The 17,209-nt window shown below is 37.8% G+C and overlaps 1 protein-coding gene across 2 annotated transcripts in view; it reads left to right on the forward strand.

The window, feature by feature from the left end:
- SLC26A1 (solute carrier family 26 member 1) overlaps positions 1–15,892 on the forward strand; it is a 32,741-nt gene extending 16,849 nt beyond the window's left edge. The window contains exons 2-4 of one of the 2 annotated variants that reach the window (XM_062512806.1): positions 3,260–3,342; positions 12,287–12,937; positions 14,372–15,892. In XM_062512806.1, coding sequence (XP_062368790.1) covers positions 12,317–12,937; positions 14,372–15,892 — 2,142 coding nt within the window. In that variant the 5' untranslated portion in view covers positions 3,260–3,342; positions 12,287–12,316. Of the gene's footprint in view, positions 1–3,259; positions 3,343–6,486; positions 6,566–12,286; positions 12,938–14,371 lie in introns of those variants that run through there. The other variant, XM_062512807.1, reaches the window with a different exon arrangement.
- The last annotated feature ends 1,317 nt before the right edge of the window (positions 15,893–17,209 follow it).

Genomic DNA, 17,209 nt, shown 5'->3' on the forward strand with positions numbered 1-17,209 from the left:
AGGAATAAACTGCTTCAAAAATGGAGGATACATCAGCTGTTATTTACTGGAAATCACTGCCTCTTCTACAAGCCAGCAAAGAGGCTGTGCATCCGTCTGAATCTTTTTATTTTTTTAAAAACATAAAAATAGATTTGACTTTGATTTATCCAGCATCTTAATAAGCGTCCTTGCTCTTTGAAATCAGCAGTATTTGAGCTTCACCATGCAAAGCAACTCACAAAATCTTTGCTGTGATCTGTCTGAAATTCACAAGCACAGAAGTGCAAGCAAACAATGGATGTTTTCAAGCTGATGCTAATCATGGCCTTGATTTTTCCATTTCTTACTCAGCCTGCTTTTGTGAGCATAGCCTCAGTCCTTCTTTCAGCAGTGAGCGTGCTGTGTGTGGGGGGAAGAGAGAGGCAGACAAAGCACCAACAGCTTCCTGTGCCGAGGTGAGTTAGCCTCGGAAAATATTGTTAGACTATTGTGTCTCTTCTCCCCCCTACACCCTTCTCCTTTAAAACAAATTCCAGATGTAAAAGGGAACCAGCTGTAGAAGCAATTTAGGCAAAAGGCATATGCTAATTTAGTATCTGACCTCTCTAGACATGTGAACATAGCCAATCAGATCACCCAGGAATCGACAGATCAGTGTTGCAAGACCTTGTGATCCCTTGTTCAGGTTTGTTACATTCACATTCATTTGTAAAGAGAACAACTAAAAAATAAGGTGAAATAGCAGAAAATGCTTTTCAGCTGATTCTTCACTACAAATGTAAAGGCTTTGCAAATGACTGAAAGGTTCAACCACTGTATGTGAGCTGTCTGTAGAGGACACCTTTCTGATTGAGTTTGATATAGACAACTGATTTCCTTCTGCATAACACTTGGCTACTAGTAAAATGTTCATTGTGGTTTGATACAGCTCTTGATGATGGAACTCCAAATAATGTCACCTATAAGCAAAAGTTTTGAAATGAGGTGACAGGGAGACTAAATTAATAATGAAGACTAAAGATGCACAAGGAAGAGAAAATGCGACCAAATGCTAAAACTAACTCACTTTAAGCACAGAACTCCTTTTGGTACTGCCTGGGAAAGCTGTCACTGAACTTTTCTACCCAAGCAGTGACAGAACAGTTCTCTGTATCCATCAAGCATTCTAATTCAAGTACACACAATACTGCACCTTCTGAAATGAGCTTCCATGGTACATATTTGACTTACTGTTTTCATTTCACAGTTCTCTTATTAACATTCCTCCATGTTCACATCTTAATTTGCTGTTTATGCTCCATCTATTATTCTGCCTGCTAGCTGTAAGAGGACATACAGTCCAAAAGTATGTAACTTCAACTATATCACAGATCATAACTTATTTACTGTTGTGTAAATCATAACATTAAGAGGGAATGACTGTCCTCCCTGCTGCCAAATATGCAAAAAGAACCAAATTCAGCAATGCTTTACTTACTGTGCTCTTCAAGTACTTTGGTTTCTCATGCACATAGTGTAACTGGATCTGAAATTTTGCATTAATATGCACAATGTGGTACTTTTAGCAGGTATTTTAACTTTTTCCATCTTGTGTTCTCAAAACTCATTTCCACTTGTCAAGATGTGTACTAAGGAGCATGTAATGGACAAACCAACAGCTCAAGAAAAGAAAAACATGGAGGTAAATACTGAAGGTGTGAAGATCTGCAGCTAGATTTCTTAGCTGATGTACTGCTCTTACATCTAAAATACAGATAGCACATGGTGTCTGATGAAGTCCAGCAGCTGCTGGATCTATTTGCATATCAGATGTAGTTTCAGATATGGTTTTCTGTATCAGTCCTTGATTCCCCAGGGGCAGCTTTATGTCTAACTTGAATATATCACTTGTTTGCAAAATGATACTGAGTTTATTTTTTAACTTACTAGTATTTAATGATTTCTGAAGGCAAAAAGGCACAATGAATATGCCTTCCAGGTCTTGTTCTTAATCCTGAAGAATTTTTGTGATGAGTGGTTTCTGAGTACTTCAGAACTGACAAATGACCAATATAAGCCAATCTGGGAAGAGCAGCTTTTTAAATGGTATGCCAATGTCTGCTCTTAATTCTCAAATACAAAACATAATAAACTCTTACAATTAAACAGTTAAAACTAGCCAGTTGCATTTATAGATAGTTTTCTATGAGATGCAAACCTACAAGTCTCTACAAACTGAGATCTGGTAATTCTATTTTGAACCTGGGTTTACAATTACAATTACAATTTAGACTCGTGATGTATTATTAAATATAGTAGTGATAGCTCTTACATTTCACAATCTTCATGTTCATGTATTACCCTTTTTCCTTCATTCTTCCCCCATCCAAAAAAACTTCCACTAATATGAAAAATATCTCCCCTTTCAATATAAAGATCCATTACATTCTGCATTTATGAAACATGAAAATTTACTTCATGATGCAGTAAGAAATAATTTATTTTCTTGCGCCCAGAAATGAGTTTTAAAATATCCAGTTAAGATTACACAAAATTTCAAGGAATGGGTGAACAAGCCTCAGAATTTCAGAAAGACCATCCTTGCTACATTAAATTTGCCTCTAAGATATACAAATATCAGTAGTAACATTCATCTTCATCAATAAGCAGAGTTTGGTTCTACAGTTCTGGCTATCTGGGCCTGAAACAACAGGCAGGGTTTTTCAAAAGGCAGGAAAGTTTAGGCATTTTACATTCAATGTCAGCTGATGAATGTAAATTCTTCTAATATATAAGATTTATCAGCTAGACACCCTTCATTTATTTTAATAAAAATCCTTTTTCAAAGGACAAATCTCACTTAGTGACTATTGACAACTAAGCACAAAGTGTAAGGACAGTTCCACACACTTCCTGCCCTAATCTCATTTAATACATTAAAAGTTTTTTTCATCTAATTGAGGTAAGCATATAAAGCCCCTGTTTTATATAACAAACGAAACTGTTAAAAAGACTGTAAAAAGCTATGTCAGGACTGCTATTTTATTTGAACTCCACATAGTGTATCCAGTTCTATTAAAGCAGAACAGTAGAAATGAGTAAGAAGTCAGAGGTTACCAGCTTCTGTAACGCAATGATTTGAAGTTTATCTTTTACCTGTGATTACATTCTACAGGACAATGATTTTTCCAGTGCTACTGTTTATTTGTAGTTATCTCATTGTAAACATTAAGAGAGCAATACCCAATTGGAAAGGCCCACACTGTATCATAATACAATTTCTAATCTATTCTCACAGAAAGCTGTGATCCTGAGGTACTGTACTACTGGGTGCTGATACAAAAACTGTTGTGGAACTACTGCAGCTACTTTGTGCCTTTGGTAAGTGCTAATCCATTGGTTCTGTGTTTGTAGTGGGAAATAGAAAGGGACTTGCATGCTGAATGACAGCCTTCCTCATTTTTGAATATATAAATCTGCATTGAATCTTGCAGATATTTCTTCTACAACAGGAACTACAGATTTTTTAATTTAAAAAAAATCAGTAACATGACTCTCGACATACGTAATTTTCACCTGCACCAGGTACTTGTCACAGCTAGAGAAGGAATGTGGGATGCAGTGCATAGTGGATTGGAAGGGACTGGATGCTTACTTTCTGTGCAGCCATCTCTCCTACTAAATTGCAACCAAATGTGCACTTTTTAGGCACATCACCTTGCCACTATGATATAAAGGTAAATACAAAGTAATTGAGGCTTGAGGGCATTTTAAATAATGCAGGCATTAGGCATAAGAGCTTTTTTTCTAATTCACTGCATTTTTGAACTACAAACACCTACACAGAAGGAAGAACATGACTATTATATTTGGACTATGTACTTTTGAAGATTTGATATTATTAACTATGACCCAGTAAGCAAACACTTTTAACTATGATTCTGTGATTCTGAGATTAATCATTCATATGTGACTAATTTAGCATTGATTTTTTTAATAGTTAGGTTACCAGATATGAATTGTACGTAGCAATGTCATGAATTTTTCTGAAATAATCTGAAAATCCTCAAGTAAATGTGTCACCAAAGTCAAATATATTTTATGTCTTTACATCATTTATTTCATAAATGCTACTGTTCAATTCTGCTTTTAACCTTTTACAGTTTTAAAACCAACTGTAACTGTGCATCTGTTCGTAAAGATAAATAGTAAGTCACACAAAGGAAAATCATCTGTAAACTCAAAATTACTGGTCAATGATCATCATTATTTTCTACCATAGTTCCTATTCTTAGAGATAGGTGCTTCATTGTAGTACTCTTTTGGTTATTTTTGGCCAGTTACCATTGTTTCACAACTCAGCAGCTGACATGGAAATATAGCACTTTTAGAACTGAGTCCTTTTTGTTACTATCAGTGGAATTCAGCTGGATGCCAGGACTAGCCCATTCAGAATTACTGCTGGACTGAAGCCTTGATGAATGACTTCATGTGAAGCATTAATTCGTCTCCATAACGCACTAACAAACCTTCTACTGCCAGTTATTTTTGTATGTCAAGTAAAACTTGTTCATCACAAAACACATATCTGTCAAAACTGTGTAATTTTCAAATTTTTCCAGACAGAATGAGAGATTGCTTCATTTTGTCACTTTTTTCCCATGTGAAACTGACCTGTTGAGAGGTCTTTAGCCTCACTGGTACTGTGCTGTACTGAAAAAGTGTTCAAAACTATTATTTGAAGTTTCTTTCTTTTAGATTTCAAGAAGTGTTATTTTTAGGCTAGCTTGAGGCAAAACAAAGTTACAGCCAACCTAATATGGAAGGGGTCAATTGATAATGATACAATAACATTCTCCTTTCTCTTAGGAGCCTGATACTAGGAAAAGTGCTGTTGGATAGAAATGCAGAGAGGTCTCTGTAAAAAAAAAAAAAAAATTTAAGTTGGGAAAATCCCAATTATTCTGCAAATTTCAAGGCTGCAAATGCCAGCAGTAACAGAGTTTCCAAATACTGGACACATTGAAAAGGAGAGCAAGTTTACTTAGGTACTGAAGCAGATGGCTTCCTCCTAAGGATTAGATAGTAAAACGGATGAAATGATGGATTTGAGAGACCTGAGTTTAAGTCCCTTTATTTTTAATGAAGAAATACCATAAGGTTAAAATTAAATTAACAGAAGCAGTGAAATCTTCTATTCCATAGAGCACAAGACCAAAGAAATGCACTATCTTTGTGGCCAGTGTGCAAAATTCATTACGCAGATAATGCGTACTACTGCGCCTCCTTTTTCCTAAGAGCAAAGGGGAAAGGGATAGGAGTGGTTGCCAAGGCCTTCCAAAACAAAGAAGCTAGAAAAAGGATTTTAATAAGAATGAAATTACCTTCTTAAGATGTTGGGTTTAGAATATCACAACTACTGCAACCAAGTCTAAGTTCCGGGTGGTAGCCAGTAGTTTAAAAAGAATCCATGACCAGTTTAACATCACAGAAGTGAGATGTGACATGCTTCCCTTTCTATTTGTCTCTCACCTAAGTTTTGGTTGCTTGTTCCCATAATTTTTATGTTTCCTTCTTACTTCTAACGAGCAGCAAACAACTTTTTGCACAGGGATAAAAGACAATGTTGGAACCTGGCCCTCTCTAGTTGTGCTTGTGCCAGCAACACAGTCTTTTTGTGGCTTTGCAACTCCCATCTCAGATTTTTACTGCATGCTAACTCATGTTCTTCCTTGGCTGAGAAACAGACACATCTCATCCCTTAGTTTGTAGGCCAGTTGAATATAGGTCCTATGAGTCATGACCTTGTGCCCAACCTGTTAATCTGCACTGCTTAGTAACCATTAAACATTACCTATCACCTTTGTCAAGGGGAGGAGATGGATGTTTTTTATCACTTGGATAGGTCTGCACTTATACAAAGATCTAAGGTAACTGAGAGGTTCCTTAAGGTCACTTATATGACCAAGTTCTTCACAACAATGAAATAAACTTTCAACAGAAGTATATCTTTGTCCTGCTGATCTGCCTACATTATACAGTTTTTGGTTTACACAGAAGCAAAAACTGTTGTGATCTGAATGTGCTGACATGTAGAAATGGAACTCTAAGCTCCAGCTCTCACATCCTATTCTCTGAGCAGAACAGGCCTTATTCCAGCCCACAAAGGACACAAATCTCAAGCAAGACCCAAGCTCTATTCATACACCTTGAACATGCAAAATCAGAAGCTAATGTGACATGAGGATGCATAAACCAGATCAGATTTCAGATGAGAAGTAGCTTCAAAGGTCAGAGATGTGCTAGCCTGAACTCAGCACAATTTTTGGATCAGTGCTAGTTAATTAATAATCTTATGCATTACTTAAACTCAAATCCTCAGATAGTGCTACATATATATCTACATTTGCAAAGTGATACAAGTGACAAGATGCTACCAAACAGCAAGCTGAAGATGCCATTACTACTCATTCTTACCTTGAGGAATATTTAGCTAATAATTATCCTTTATGCAAATAGAGCAATGTCTGGTTGAAAACTTCCATTCACTCCAGCATGCAAAAACAGCTGGCACGTTCCTGTCAAAAAGCTATCCAGGTAAGAGATTTGTCTCCCTTTCTGTGCCTCTTAATTCAGGTTAACTTTTCTTTGCTTGTTTGTAAAGGTGCAAAGCTGTCTCTTTTCACTTACTTTGTTCAGGCTGTCATTTTTTAGTTTATCATTACGTTGTTGTTCATAAATATTGCTTATAAGGTAGACACGGGGCAAGTTTGTAAAATACAGTCAGCTGTAAATGGTACTCAATTATCTCTCCTGCAACCCTTGTCCAATTGTTCAGCCATTTGGTTAGTCTTTATTTCTGTTTAAGAAAATGGCATATACTAGGTTTATCTGTTTCTCAAAGTACCACACTGAAACTGAGAGCAAGTACAAATGTGTGTTTCCAAAATACTGTCCTTACAGCATGCAGTAAACACAAGATGCAACAGGAAACAACATGAGAATGGACTATTAATTGGGTTTTCTCTGTGACAGCTTAGTATGGCTAAACAATGTCCAGCAAAACCACAGGGTAGAAAACGAAGCTTAGTATTTAACTTAGTAAATGATGACCAGGGTCTTGAAAAGATATCTTGAAAGACCTTTTTTTGGAAATAAAAGACTTTCACTTTGAAACTTCCTCAAAAGGAAGAAATCTGATTTTTAGGAATGTTTTCTGAATCCACAGGAAATGCCTTTTTAGCGGTCATAGCCTAGGACTCTCCAGAAGAATAATGCTGTTTTGCCATCAAGAGCATTTTAATGGTTATAGAGCAGCATGTTCTGGAATCCTTGAATGAAACCTGTCTTTGCAGAATGAGTGAAACTACTTGATCACATATTTGCATGTATGATCATTCCTAAAGATGATCTTGATGGGCTGGCCTTAACAACAGGTGCTGGCTGACTGCATGAGTTCCACTGTAGCCTGCTCATCATCTGAGATTGCTACCTGTCAGTGGCTGTCACCTTACTCACAGGGATATGGAAGTGAGAATCCTTGGGAAAACCAGACTTGAATCACAAACACTGGTGAATGCAGGCATTTAACAAAGAGCCTAACTTGCCTGGAAAGTCCTCAAACAATTTACAGTTGGAAATAAAAATTGTGGATTGAAGATTTTCATTAGAAATACATAAATCTGAATGACTCTCACAATAAATCTCTCCCTAGTATAGCAGTTGAATTTGTACAGGATGTGAACTGGCTTTCCTGACTTGCAGAGTAAATGCTACCTCCTCTTTCATGTTTGAATTAGTGTAACACTGAAACTCAACATAAAAATGCTTTGAAGCAACAATATTTTACCCCAATATAATGAAAAAACTAACCAAGCCTATCAAGTTTCACATAATTTTCCTAAAAGGCATTGTCATATTCTGTGCTGTAGTCTGATAGCTTGCTAGATCAGTGTATAAATGAATGGTTTGGGTTGCTGGCACCTTGCTTAAGACTGCTTCCAAGTACATCTTAGTTCTAAAGATGAAAATACAATAGGTAGTGCAAGACAGAGATAAACATTCATCTCACTTACTCTTTTAGCACCTGATAACTTCTAACACTTTTAAGTTATGTTGATCTATCTAAGCAACCCTGTAGAACAAAAGCAGATTAATAAATCAAAACAGTAGGTGCTAAAGCAGTACTGGCATATTATATGCAGCTCAGGGGACATTATTTCAGACTAGTCAGTTCTCACAAACTAAATGAACTCCCCACATCTGTTCAAATATGTCCAAATCACCAATTGTTGGCTTAGGTTTTTATGCCACCATAAAGGGTCAAAGTGCACTGGGGCATAGTTAGGAGGTACCTTCCTCTGAAAAAAAGTCATTTGCAAGAATAACACATCCCTTGCAAGAATAACACACACACATTGAAACTATGTACTGTGAGGCTAAGGAGTTTTTTCAAAATTGTGTCATTGCTCAAAACCAAAACAGTAACATGATCATAGCCATTAGAGCCAAGAAAGGTTTCTGTGAGACAGAAAAGATTTCTAGTATTAAAAATGAGCAACATGAACCATTTAACTCAACAACTGTGTTTCCAATCAAATGTTTAACTAGACTGATGTCTCTCATGCTTTTCAATGAGTTATGCAACAAATAAATACAAAACTCACCCCAAAAACATTAGTTTTTAGCGGATTTTTCATAGCTCAAACATGGAGAAAACAGCAAACATCACTTGGCTCAAACTCTTTATCCTAACTTTCACTTGAAATCACTATTTCAGCAAGTGAGCAATTATACTATACAGCTGTGATACCGTCTGACTTCTGTTCTAAGTAAAGTATTTAAAATATCTCATCATACAAAGACAGGCTCACCCTCACTACTCCCTCCTGGGCTTTACAGAGACACAGCCTCAGATTTTTTTGATGGACAATCAGGATGGGGAGGCAAAAGGATGCAAAAGGATAAAGTTTTTGGGAGTTGTGCTCTTTCACAAAGAATAACTCATCCATTCAGAATGGTTATACATGCAGCAGCAGAAACTCCCTGCTGAAGAATCTGTGAAGAAAAATCTCAAATGACCCTACTGTGATGAATGTTTCTTCCCCTGCAGAGAGATTTTGTCAGGTCACAGGCACAATGAAAACACAGGAAGAAAGTTGGGACTAAGGCCAGCTGGAAAGTTAGCAGTTTGTTTGGCTTGAATGGTTCTTTCCCTTGTTTCTCTTTTTCACAAAATAAACTGAGTCAATGCACTTGGCCTGAAAGAACAAGTGGTTCTGACAAGGTTCTGTTCAACTGCTTTTGCCCATATGGTCAAGGGATACTTGAAAAACCTTCACTGTGAAGATTCCAAACATAAAAGTACAATTAAAAATAATCAAGACTACCTTCTGTTGTAATTATATTAATGTTACACATATACATGAATATGCACACAAGTAAACTTTCACTTGTTTAAAACAGTTGTCCCAATACCAAAGTCAAATGCAATGAACTAACATCTTTATGCTGTGTGCTGCCTCATCTGTGCAGGCCTGTTAAGAACAGCTCTTTCAACAAATGATGACATTAATAAAATGCAAACATTACATTCTGTGGAGCTCTGGAGGAAGGAAGGGAGGAATAGTAGGTTTCCATTTTTTAGTGTGGCCTAAGCTGAAAATGGGTCATTTGGTGAACCAGTAAAGGAATCCTGTTACTGATCGCCCAGTGCTCCTGCACACTGCTCAAGTATTACCACTTTGGAAAGATGGTGCTGTATCTCAGTGCCAAAATCAGAAGGCTGGAATCTGCTCATGTGCACAACAGAGCAGGCAGATCTCCTCTCCTACATTCTGTCTTTGGAGATGGCAAGAACACTGGAAGCTCCAAGCTCTGCTAGGCTGCAAAAAGTGTAAAGGGGATAGCACACATCTGTGGAGGAATCCCATTTCCTTCAGGTGAAGCAATGAGTTTCAGGCATCACAGCCTGACAATTATTGTGTTACACAGCTGAAAATTGGGTTGCTGATAACAACGTCACTACCCTTATTTGGTGTGGCTTTACTGCATTCTAAAAGCAACAAGGAAACTTTAAACATTAACAGCTTCTGGATACCAATCTAGGTTAAGAGCTGACTGCTTAACAGCTACCATGTTCATATGACATGGAATCTGAAAGCATATACGGCAGAATTACAGGAAGGAAACCTTTATTTTCAGGGGAAAAAAGAATTTAACAAATTAAGAAATTCAATTTAAGAAATTACTTTCTGCCAGCTTGAATGTAGAAGATACATACATTACTGTGATACCAATTTTGGGGTTTTTTTGGGGGGAAGGGGGAGGTTTGTTTGCTTTGTACAAAAAGCTATTATTCTGATTATCAAGTAAGGCAGTATAGCTTATATATATATATATATATATATACATATGTATGTATGTATGTATGTATGTATATATGTATATTACTATATTATCATTCAAACACAAGATCTCTTAATAGATTTCCAAAGAAATTATGTTCTAATCATCTTATGTATTAAAAATCACTATTATACCTCAGGGAGCTGCACAAACAATAAACACATCTGAATTGTAATGGGTTTTTTTTTGTAAATACCAAATTAATTCCAGGTAAATTGTACAAGATTAAAGAGAGGCAGACAGCAAGTATGCAATCAAATATATGAGTCTAGTGTACAGAAGGTGATACAATCTTTTGATGTAGCCTGTAAAAAGCACTCATTGGATACTGAACGGCCCACTAGCTTTTAAGTATGTAGAGCAAGGGCACAATACCTATTTCCTGGCTGGCTGAATTCATTTGGCTGTAAGAAGTGACTGGAATTTGAATAAGGACTTGTTGCCCTCATGCACAAGTCTCTCATTCTCCAAACTAATTTAGGTAAGACAGGAAGTATTGGGATTTTGCATTTTAAAAATGAGTGTATTACACTTGCTAGCGTTCCATATTTGGTAAACTTTATTCATATCCTCTTAAGTACTTCACCTGGTGTTGCAACTTCATTTATCTTTTCTGTTGCCTTTGCATTCTAACAAAGAATCCAGATCCAACCTATTTTCCAGTCCAAGCAGACGTTGGTTAGCATAACTATGCAGTACATTAAGGTCTAAAGTAAACTGAGCATTGATAAAAAACAGACATGGATGCTTATAAATAATTACATAAAATTGTAATTAGTGTTCCCATATGATGGAAATAAACCTCACAAACACAAAGAAATGTTATACAATGGGAGCTAAACATGCATTTATATAATTGGGATGGATAAAACTGTTTTTTTAAATATATCTAGACTACTATGCAGATCCTTTTCAACTTGGACAATCAGTCCACACATTTCTAACAAGAATCTCTACTCTGCCTTTTACCAAGTTATAAACTACCTATAACATCTGAACATCCTACTTTGACTATGATTAAACTTTGCATAGCCTTAGAAATCATGCTGTGTCACTTATCTGTATGCTATACCATAATTCCTGGGAATTTGTTTAAAACTTCTGCACTAGTTACAGATATATATGTTCTTACTATTTTCAATTTCATGGCAAAACATAATTATTAAAATCTTGAAAACTATTTCTAAGTGGGATAGACAAAAGACTTTCTAATAAGCCACTCTCTTTGGACTGCTACAGGTCAAAAGCTTACAGGCTATTGATAATCTGTTCTTTTGCTTTACAATTATGTTTCCAGTTGGCCTCATTAACGCTTTTTCTAAATTCAGAATTCTACACCTTAACAAGCCTTACCAAACATTACCAAAACAACATGCTCTTCTTAATAACAAAAAAACCCCAATGAAATTTACAGATAATTCTGTCAGTAGCATCTAACCTGTGTATTAACTGTTAAAACCATTACACTTTACCAACAGAATACTGTGCCAGTAAGTTTACTTCAAGTTTCATGAAACTCATGGGTAGAGTCTGTAGGAAAGAAACAGCTTTTACTTGTAAGTGAAGACAAGCTTTGACACTATTGCAATGTCACTCCTGGCACCAAACAATTCTGATGCAGAGATCCTGGATGTTAATGACACTGAGAGAGGCTGAGCCTAGAGAAGGTCTATAATACTAATTTAACCCCATTTTTCTTTATTAGAACAAACTGGATTAAATTGAAAGTACTCCTTAGTGTGTCCAAGAAAGGCAGATTTACTTCTTAGCCTTATGCGTCACTGGAGCCCTACGAGAGTGTTCTTGTTGGGATGATGCTTTCTTAAAAGCAAAACCTGGTGACAATCAGTGTTAAACGACTGTGTTAAAAAAACCCTTCATGAATTGCAACCTGACAGAGGTTTTCTTCACTTTGCAGGAACACATAAATGAAGTAAACACTGGGAAAATGGAAAGACCACTTGAGGCTACCAGAATGGAAAACAACACCTCATCCTGCCTTCTCATGGAAAGAAAGACTCATGCCAAGATTAACAGGAAAGAAGTCATGCTAGCTAAGCTGAGAAAGAGCTGCTCCTGCACACCACAGAAGCTGAAGAAATTTCTTATGGACTTCTTTCCTGTTTTACAATGGCTTCCCAAGTACCGCTGCAAAGAGTATATTTGGGGGGATGTTATGTCTGGGTTAGTGATTGGGATCATTTTGGTGCCTCAAGCAATTGCATACTCACTGCTGGCAGGTCTGAAGCCCATTTATAGCCTTTACACGTCATTCTTTGCCAACATAATCTATTTCTTAATGGGCACATCCCGTCACGTCTCAGTTGGCATTTTCAGCTTGATAAGCTTAATGGTGGGACAAGTTGTGGACCGAGAACTTCTCTTGGCTGGGTTTGACTTGAATGATGATGCCCCACAAGCCTCAGGTGATGGCTCTCTGCAGAATGACAATCTGTCCAACACAACTGCCTTCAACCTTACCATTGCGGGGATAAATGCCGAGTGTGGGAAAGAGTGCTACGCTATTGGCATTGCTACAGCCTTGACATTCATGGCTGGAGTCTATCAGGTAAGTGGTTGCTCACATCCAGAGGCAAGGTCATACTTTTTTACGTGACCTAAGCTTTGGTTTGACTGTCTTTCAATGAGATATATCATCAGTTCATTTTAATGTACCTTGGACTGTTTTCTCCAGGAAGCCTAACTGTAAGCAACTCAGAGACAGCATGAGGCAGGCAGTTTTCTTAGTTGACAGCAAACACAGGTAAAACAAGAATCTTCTGAAAGACCACTAATTAACACTAATTAATTAATAACACCACTAATTAATTGTTTTGACACCCTTCTGCTTCTTGGTTTTGTTGCTTTCATGGGACAATGAGGCCCAATACAGATATAGAAAATTCCCAGGTAGCAGTGTACTTAAAAACTAAGAAATAACTCTCTTTCCCTAGATATTTTAATAGAGGTGTGCACCTACTCAACTACTTCTACAGGTTCAGACAGTGCGGCTCAGTGTTTTGCTAGGGGGTGCTATATTCTACCAAACTGCTGTCCAAAAGATAATTTGAACAAAGAAAAGACAGAGAAGAAACAGACTGACTAACCTACGTTTCAGGAAATGGCTGTGCTGGACTTGACACTTGTCAATATGCTGCCATCACAAGGATATCAACAGAGCACAGAAGGAAGCATCATGAGCATACTTATCTATTAACTCTCTGTGTACACACACACGCACACACGTATATGTGCGTATATATATATATATATATATATATATATACACACACATACATACATATATGAATGCATAAACAGCTAGCTATCTTCCTGTTGTAAGACATTTCAGGTCACATATATGAACAAAAAATGCCCTTGTGAAGTACTTACAAAGCCATCTAAGGAAGGGGTACTTAAAAGTACTTCTGTACTTAAGGACAGAATTGTGGAGATTGTGAGCTGTTCTGCCACTTGTATCATAGGCATAGCACAAAGGCCATCTGCGCTCCATTTTCCCTTCTATCCACAGGGCTAAAATTAAAAACTGTTTAATGCAAAAGCTAAAATAGGGATCTTATTTGTTGTCATTCAAGTTCTGTTTACAAGGAAAAGGTCATATATTTTAACTTTATTCACTTTAAGACAGAAAAAGAAGATTAACTTTGGTATAACGGAAATATTTTGTAGCCCCTGTTCTCTTTTGCATGGGGAATATAAACCAGGCAAACCACTTCAGTCGAGTCACTTCAGACAAATATCTGACAGACCACCCTGTCTCAAACTCCTCATTCACCTCTTGGGTTTGTAGCATTCCATAACAGTAAAAGGAATCACATTTCAAAAGCAAACTGGAAACAAAAAAAGGACAATTCCTGTTTCAAGACTGAAATAGCCAAACACTATTGGCCTCCAGCTAGTTCTTCCCCATCTGTACCTAATTATTTGCAGCAATGGTTACAGCTCATGGTTTGTTTTTTTTTTCCTTCCTCTGTTTCCTCAGGTTCTAATGGGGATCTTCCGTCTGGGTTTCGTATCTATGTACCTATCTGAGTCCGTACTAGATGGCTTTGCAACTGGAGCTTCCTTAACCATTTTAACAGCTCAAGTGAAGTATCTCATTGGAATAAGAATTCCACGTAGCCAAGGGCATGGGATGCTTGTTATTACTTGGATTAACATTTTCCGGAACATTTCTCAGGCTAACCTTTGCGATGTCATCACAAGTGCCATTTGTATCGTGGTGCTAGTCACTGCTAAGGAACTTGGAGATCGGTACAAAAATAAACTGAAATTTCCTCTTCCCACAGAGCTGGTAGTTATTGTTGTGGCAACACTGGTGTCACACTATGGTAAGTTAAATGAAGTGTATGCATCCAGTGTTTCTGGAGCTATTCCAACAGGATTTATCCCTCCAAAGGTACCAGAGTTCAACTTAATGCTCCGAGTTGCTCTAGATGCTTTGCCTCTTGCCATAGTCAGTTTTGTCTTCACTGTATCCCTCTCTGAAATGTTTGCAAAGAAATATGCTTACACCATTCGAGCCAATCAGGAAATGTTTGCTGTGGGGTTCTGCAACATCATTCCTTCTTTCTTCCATTCTTTTGCAACCAGTGCAGCTCTGGCAAAAACACTTGTCAAAACATCTACAGGCTGCCAGACTCAAATCTCTGGAGTAATTAGCGCGATGGTGGTTTTGCTGGTGCTGCTCTTCTTGGCACCCCTCTTCTACTCCTTGCAGAAGTGTGTCCTGGCTTGTATTATTATTGTCAGCCTTCGGGGAGCCCTGAGGAAGTTCCGAGATGTGCCAGCACGGTACCAGGTGAATAAGGTGGACACACTTGTTTGGGTAGTTACCATGTCTGCCTCTGCCTTGGTCAGCACAGAAATAGGGCTATTGGTTGGCATTGTTTTCTCCATGTTATGCATCATTGTTCGGACCCAGCGGCCACGGACAGCCCTGCTTGGTCAGATCCAAGACACAAGCTTTTATGAGGATGATTCAGAATATGAAAATCTCTCTACTGTTCCAAAGGTCAAAATTTTTCGGTTTGAGGCCCCCCTTTACTATGCAAATAGAAACTACTTCCTGAAGTCTCTGTACAGATTGACCAATTTAGATCCTAACCTAGAAGCTGCTAGGAGGAAGAAATACGAGAAGAAGGAAAAGCAGCATCTGAAAAAGGGAAATCACAGAACTGCTAATGGACTGGGCATTGGAGAAACCACTTTGCAACTAGTTCCTAAGCAAATTGATTTCCAAGCCCTTGTTGTAGATTGCTCTTCCATCTCATTTTTGGACACCACTGGAGTTAATACTTTAAAGGAAATCCTGAAAGACTACAAGAATTTAAACATTTCTGTTCTCCTGGCTTGCTGCAATCCCTCAGTGATAGACTCTCTGAAAAGAGGGGGTTACTTCGGAAAGGATTTTGCATGCATGCAGGAGATGCTATTTTACAGTATACATAATGCTGTGATGTTTGCAAAAGACCAAAAGCTTCCAGCAGATTGCTCAGTTTAACCCTGTGTCTTCCCTGATGATTCACTACAAAGTGACAGATGGAGAGGGGCAGTTTGCAACAATTATCAGACACACTGTTGGCTGTGTAAAGCCATTCCTCCCCAAGAGTTCCACTTTATGTCATATGCCACATAAAGCAGCCACAGGGGAGGTAGCCCAGGACAAGTATGGAATGGTTAGACTACCACCTTCACTTTAAAATGAAGGTAAACGCAGTTTGTGATTGACTTGTCCATCATACCATTATCATTTGTGACCCAAAATGGATGTCAGGGGACTGTCATGGTGGAAGGCCTGCCCAGTGTTGCCCTTCCAGCGATTTAATGGCTCGTTTGTGTCAAGAAAGCTAAGCTACTTCTATGAAAACGCAATCAGTATGGCATTCCCGACACAGCATGGTTTAAACTGTGGCTTGCAAGACCCTGCCCCTTCCAATCAATCTAGGTGTACTACTAAACAACTCTCTACTGTTTGCATAGAAATAAAATGTATACAATATTGTGCAATGTAGGATATTTCTCCATCTTGATCACACAAGAATAACCTTGTTAATAGCATAACCTGCCACAGGAGAAGAAACTATGATCCATCACAGGTTCCTCTCAAAATTACCATTACCAAAAATTGCTAGTTTCGGAGTCACACGAGTCATCCTTTCTATTGGATTAAATCTGTTGTAATTAGTTACTGAAGGCTGCGATGCCCCTAATCATGCTGGAAGACATATTACTCTGATGCACAGTTTTGTAACTATTAAAAGGACAAACAGGATTAAGAAAAATTAATGGCTTTAACTGGCAGCTATCCAGCCAGTTGTACCATCCTGCAAAATAAGCTGCCTCTGGTGGGCAGATGCAACTCTAATTCAGGGATACGTAAGGACCATCAAACATAAAACCTCAGAGCTATGATGCAGCACATCACTATCTTCCTACAAATACCTGCCTGGGCTCAAAGAAAAACGGGAGAAAATAAGGGCAGAGTGGGAAGGTCAGTCTGTGAGTTTTCTTGAAGGGGATTGATGGATCAGTCAGAACTACCTGGCTGGTCTTCTCTGATGCAATGCTAATGAAGTATTACAAGTAATATATATGGGTCAAGTAAACAGAGCAATGCTTTGTAACTTGTGTATCCCTTGATGCTGAAAAATTTTCACCACTGTTTGTACACATTACAGATGTTGTAGGGGTTTTGTTTATTTGGTGTTTTTTTCCTATCATATTAGTCTTTGATTTGAGGTATACTAGACCACGTTTTCTGGGGCTGGTTACTTTATGAAATAATTTGCATTAACTGCTGTTCATTATGCTTAATGCC

The sequence above is a fragment of the Cinclus cinclus genome, chromosome Z, assembly GCF_963662255.1.
Source record: "Cinclus cinclus chromosome Z, bCinCin1.1, whole genome shotgun sequence".
Lineage (NCBI taxonomy): Eukaryota > Metazoa > Chordata > Aves > Passeriformes > Cinclidae > Cinclus > Cinclus cinclus.